Below are 6,267 nucleotides of genomic sequence, written 5' to 3' on the forward strand. Positions count from 1 at the left end.
TACACGTCTATACTTTCTATCATTCGATAAGTAATTTAACCTAGATTTAATAGTAGCAGTTTGAAATAATTCTACCTTGTCATATTGGCGCAATTCGGCCCGAAAGGTGACATTACAGGAAACGAATGAAGAAAGTTAAACGCGAAATACGGTAATGTTTAGAAATTAATAGTTCACGTTATTTAGGACGTACACGCCTACACTTTGTATCATTCGATAGGTAATTTAACGTAGATTTAATAATAGCAGTTTGAAATAATTCTGCCTTGTCATTTTTGCGCAATTCGGCCCGAAAAGTGACATTACAAAAAACGAATAAAAAAAGTTGAACGCGAAATACGGTAATGTTTATAAATTAATAGTTCACGTTATTTAGGACGTACACGCCTACACTTTGTATCATTCGATAGGTAATTTAACCTAGATTGAATAATAGCAGTTTGAAATAATTCTGCCTTGTCATATTGGCGCAATTCGGTCCGAAAAGTGACATTACAGGAAACGAATGAAGAAAGTTAAACGCGAAATACGGTAATGTTTAGAAATTAATAGTTCACGTTATTTAGGACGTACACGCCTACACTTTGTATCATTCGATAGGTAATATAACCTCGAGTTAAAGGTAGCAGTTTGAAATAATTCTGCCTTGTCATATTGGCGCAATTCGGCCCGAAAGGTGACATTACAGGAAATGAATGAAGAAAGTTAAACGCGAAATACGGTAATGTTTAGAAATTAATAGTTCACGTTATTTAGGACGTACACGCCTACACTTTGTATCATTCGATAGGTAATATAACCTCGAGTTAAAGGTAGCAGTTTGAAATAATTCTGCATTGTCATATTGGCGCAATTCGGCCCGAAAGGTGACATTACAGGAAACGAATGAAGAAAGTTAAACGCGAAATACGGTAATGTTTAGAAATTAATAGTTCACGATATTTAGGACGTACACGCCTACACTTTGTATCATTCGATAGGTAATTTAACCTAGATTTAATAGTAGCAGTTTGAAATAATTATGCCTTGTCATATTGGCGCAATTCGGCCCGAAAAGTGACATTACAAAAAACGAATGAAAAAAGTTGAACGCGAAATACGGTAATGTTTAGAAATAAATAGTTCCATTACACGTCTATACTTTGTATCATTCTTTGAAATAATTCTCCCTTTGTCTATACTTGGTATCATTCTTTTAAATAATTCTCCCTTTGTCATTTTCTTAGTAGAAATGGGATATAACAGTTAAACTTATGTTTCTTTAGTTTAGTCCAACATTCTTTCTTAGCCAAAAATGAACTTTTCCAATTTTCGTTCTGGCAGATTGACGTCGGTCAGTCCGTGTTGTCCGTCGAAAGGTTAAAATTGGAACTGCCGAAAATACAAGTAAGGGGGGCAAAGAACTAAGAAGTCTTCAGGGCTTCGCTTCACGCAGAGAGAGAGCAAAAATAAAAACCCAAAACTTTCCAGAACGTTTTCTTAGGAAAAAACGCCAGTTACACACTATGAAGAAATAAAGCCAAAGTAGGCATGATTTTACAATGTACGGGGTCAACTATAAAAATACAGTGCTACGGGGGTTAGTTTTGGCTAGTTTAAAGGAAACGGGGCAAACTTTATGCGAATGACTCAAACCAAGGAATTTATATATATAAGATACGACTTTTACTAAGAACAGAAGTAAATGACTGAAAGTATATCAAAAAATGTTTTTAATTGTTGATTCTTCAACAGACTCCGCCCGATTGGGCAGCAGCCCAATGCAATTAAGAGTTATTTGCTTCTAAGCGATATAACAGCTGAATGGGTCGTCGAAGTGCAGTCCCATTAGCTAACTTAACCAAGCACGCACGAATATGTCCATCGCGACCGACAAAAGTTTCATTTATAATACCCATCTTCCAGCAGAGTCTAGGTAGCTTCGGCTCTTCAATGATGACCAAATCACCCTTCTGCAATGGTTCCGTTGGCTTGTTATTGGTGCGAAAGTGTGCAGACCTTAATTGCAAAAGGTATTCAGTCTTCCAGCGACGCCAGAGACTGTTGGTCACGGCGTGATGATGTCTTCGTCTTTGTCGTAGTTTGTCACCCGTACTGGATGCTGCGACGTCCTTAGGGAAGGTGGTTGGCGGCAGGCCATTCATGTTGTCGTTTATCAAAAAATGCGAAGGTGTGAGTGGGGCGGGCTCATCGGCGTCATCGGAAACGAAAGTGATGGGTCGCGAGTTGATGGCGGCCTCTGCTTCTGACAACGTAGTTTCTAGCTCCTCGTAGGTCAATTTAGAATGTCCAAGGACTCGACGCATCGCGTTCTTTACCGAAGCCACTAATCGCTCCCAGAACCCGCCCCACCAGGCGGCTCTTTCAGCGATAAATGTCCATTTGATCTGGTTATTCGCGAAGTACCGCGCGATTTCTGGATTCGCGATACAGCCCCACAGTTCTTGTAAATCACTCTTGGCGCGTTTGAAAGTCTTCGCGTTATCCGTCATAACATGTTTTACCATACCGCGACGCGACAAGAATCTCCTGAAGGCGAGAAGGAACGTGTAAGTTGATAGGTTGGTCACGAGTTCTAAGTGAACCGCCCGAGTCACGGCACAGGTAAATAATGCTACGTAGCATTTACTTCCGTCGCGATCAAATAATGGGCCTAAGAAATCAATTCCGCAGATTTCAAATGGACGAGCTTGAGTAGTACGAAATTCTGGTAAGGGGGCCATGATTGCGTCCGACTTAGAAGCGCGAAAATAGTTGCAAATGGAGCATTTCCCGAGAACAGATTTGGTAAACCGACGCGCTTGGGTCAGCCAAAATTTGGCTCGGATCGCGACCGTGGTAATGACGACTCCTCCGTGCATGACTTGTTCATGCGCGTCTCGAATGATAAGTTCAGAGAAATGGTGGTTTGGCATCAAAATCCAGGGATGTCGCTCTTGGTACGAGAGATTGCTACCTTTAAGGCGTCCTCCGAGACAAAGAAGTCCCGAGCGACCGACTTCAGTACCCAACGCTTGGTACTCCCTCTGTTCTTGATATAAGTCATCAGGTTCTCTACGTCAAATATGAGTACGTCGTTGAAACTATCCCAGGAAAGTCCCAAGACTTTAGATGGCGAGAATGATGTAAGCTCTTGACTGTTGGTTACTTCAGGATGATCTTTATTTAATAGACTTCGTAACTTCGGTGAGTTACTCTGCCATTTTCTAAGCTGCATGCTGGCTGCCTTCAATATTTCATCACAGTCTTGTATTAATTGAAATGCGTTTTCGTCGTTATGGGCGCCAGAAATCAAATCATCCACGTAGAGCGACTTGTCGAGAAGAGCGCTTGCTTTAGGTTTGCTGTCGATGTATTTCTTTGCGTGTAGACGAACAGTGGCTGCCAGGAGAAACGGACTTGACGTCACCCCGAATGGTACTCGAGTGATGCGATATACTAGAAAGGTAGATCCTTCCTTTGGGTTGTTGACATCGACCCATAAGAATCTTAGAGCGTCCCGGTCTTCTTCGCGGACTTCTATTTGTAGAAACGCCTTGGTGATATCTCCAGAGAATGCGACGAGATTTTCCCGAAATCGTAGTGTGACGTCGTAGAGATGCGGATTCATCTGGGGTCCAGCTTCTACGCAGTCATTTAGAGAGGCGTGTTCCGGTGAATGAGAAGAGCCGTCATGGACAATGCGAATTCTTGTGGTTTGACTCGATTGTCTAATTACCGGACTGTGTGGTAAGTAAAATACTGGACCTAAAGGCTTGGTTTTGTAGTCTGTCTTCACGAGTTCCACGATACCGTCTTCCAATTGTTGCTTGATAATGTCATTATATTCCAGAAGCTGAACAGGATCTCTTCTCAGTTTCTGTACGAGGTTAGCGGTACGTTTGGCAGCTATTGCGTAATTGTCTCCAAGATCATCGACATTACTTTTCCAAGGCAAGGCGACTTTATAGCGGTTGTTTTGGTATGTGGTAGTTTCCTGAAATTTTTCTAAGACTTGACTTCCTGAGGGAGAATCGTCGTCTTTATCATGGACTCCAAAAGCTTCGAGGCTCCAAAATTTCTCGAGTTGATTAGAAATGTTTTCATCTTCCGTGGGAGTGACTGAAACTCTCATAATGGCGATAGTGTTGACACCGATGACGGAGGTCCCCATTGTAGTCGGGCCTTGAAGAGTCCAGCCAAATAGGGTTTCGAGAGCAACGAGAGCTGTACCAAACCGTTCAATTTTTGTGCCCTCCGTTATCTGCCAGATGTAATTGTTTCCGATTAAGACTTCTACGGATCGTGGATCAGCTCTTGATTTGCTAGACGAGATGGTGTCAGCCAAGACCAATCCCTTTTCACGGCATTTATCTTCTAGTTCGGTCCCAGGGATGGAGAATACGGCGCCGCATATATCCGGAGTCTCGTACGCTTCTAGTACGATTCGTTTTCTAGGATCGTGGCAACTTCTTAACTCCAGTTGAACTTTTCTTTTCACGGTGCGAACGGGTTTAGAACTTCCAAAGCTATGGACTTCTAAAGCCTCCTCTTCGATAACTTCGAGGCCTAGTTCTCTCGATATATTTTCTTTTATGAAGGTTGCGTGGCTGCCGTTATCGAGAAGGCAGCGAACTTTAATTTATTTTCCACTAGAGGGCGCCTTAGCTTTCGCAAGGGCGGTTTGAAGGAGAATCGTGGAGCGCTCGGCGGTCTTGAATCCAGCCGCCAGTTGGCACACCTGTGGAGTCGCACTCGTAGGCTCGGAGGCGTGTATTTGCTCGCCGCTCTTGATATCTTGGTCGCAAATAGTATAATGGTGTCGTCTCTCGCATTTCTTGCAATTACGTACTCGAGCTCTACAGTCCCTCATCTGATGTTTTTCTCGCAAACATAGAAAACAGCGTCGCTTTTTAACTAGCACATTTTTCTTCTCTTCTAATGTGGTTCTTGCGCAATTGGAGGTTAAATGGTCACTTTGATCGCAGAATAAACAGGGAAGCGATACCAAGTTAGTCGTTAAGGCGCCTGCGCTAGGAAGGCGTGAGGTACCGCGCTTCTCAGGCTGGGTGTGAGAACGTGAATAGCTGGACTGGGTAGGTTTTCGTTCCGCTTCTCGGGATCCGCATAAAACTTGGGCTCGCTCCCTACTGCTAATTTCCTTTTCTAAGAATGACATCAAATCTTCGACATTCAAATGAGTCGCCGAAAAGTGCACTCTGGAAGACGCCTGGTGATTAAAGGGCAAATTACGTTTCCTCGCGTAACATCTATCGCTCCGAGGGATTCGAGGCTTCGAATTTGCACCCGGCAGGTATCATGCAGTTTCCTTAAGGCGATTACGTCGTTTGACGAGCGTACGGGAATTAAGTTTCTGAGTGCTTCCATATGCGCTCCAATAATTGATACTTTATTGCCAAAGCGACCATGCAACAGTTCGATGGCCTTGTCATAATTAGCGTCAGTTTGAGACAAACCCGCTATACATGCCAGGGCATCACCTTCTAAATACGAAAGTAAATAGCTGTACTTAACAGATTTCTTGAAGTTTCCGCTGTGGATTTGAGCCTGGTAGTTTTCCCAAAAGGTTTGCCATTCGCTGTACTTTCCGTTGAATCGACGTATTTCTAGTTTCGGCAGCTTGACGGTACTTGGCGGTGCAAGTATGGTGGTTTCGCTCTCCGATGGTATACGATGAATATTCAAACGGAAACCGGGAATAGATGTTTCCAAATAACGCGTAGCGCGTACGCGAGATATCGTGAGGTCGTCCATATATTCCTGCGCGACGTTGAGTTCCCTCTCGAGTTCAGGGCCGTCGTAGATTAATCTTTCGATCTTGGCATCCAGATCGCGAAGTAGTTCTTCTTTGGCGATGATCACGGTTAAGTAGCCTTCTAATGTGGCATCGTCCGGACGCTCTTTCGCGAGTTCCGCGTCCAATAGGTTTTTCGTGCGCGTCGTAGTTTGCTTGGTACTAGTGCGCTTAGCTTTTACACGCGTGAGTTCGTCCGCCATAGTTACGAGTTCCAAAATTAATTCCAAAGGTGATTACGCAGTTGATGAATAACAACGCCCTTGCCAGTACTTTTCCCGAGTTTCACGGCACCAAAATTATGTGATAACACTAGGTGATTTACTGAATATTTTTACTGAAAATCTAAAGGTAATGGTTTGGTAGTACGTGGCTACGCGTTAAAAGAATAATGACGCTCAACTGAAATAATAACAACTTAAATTTTTATTAGAAAAATGGTAAAATACAAAAATGGCGCGACTGTTAAGAAG

General features: G+C 43.2%; 2 protein-coding genes across 2 annotated transcripts; both read right to left on the reverse strand.

The window, feature by feature from the left end:
• Positions 1–1,766: 1,766 nt before the first annotated feature.
• On the reverse strand, positions 1,767–2,915 carry LOC149949799 (uncharacterized). Its single transcript, XM_090169505.1, has one exon. It carries the CDS (start codon positions 2,913–2,915, stop codon positions 1,767–1,769), a length of 1,149 nt encoding a protein of 382 aa, XP_090025631.1.
• LOC149949800 (uncharacterized) lies at positions 2,915–5,997 on the reverse strand. Its single transcript, XM_090169506.1, has 3 exons — positions 5,287–5,997; positions 4,633–5,209; positions 2,915–4,569 (listed from the first exon to the last, which is right to left on the reverse strand). The coding sequence occupies exons 1-3, from the start codon at positions 5,995–5,997 to the stop codon at positions 2,915–2,917; spliced, it is 2,943 nt and encodes a 980-aa protein (XP_090025632.1).
• Positions 5,998–6,267: the final 270 nt, after the last annotated feature.

Source organism: Leiobunum rupestre, chromosome 3 (assembly GCF_980474605.1).
Source record: "Leiobunum rupestre chromosome 3, qqLeiRupe1.1.hap1, whole genome shotgun sequence".
Classification (NCBI taxonomy): Eukaryota; Metazoa; Arthropoda; class Arachnida; order Opiliones; family Sclerosomatidae; genus Leiobunum; species Leiobunum rupestre.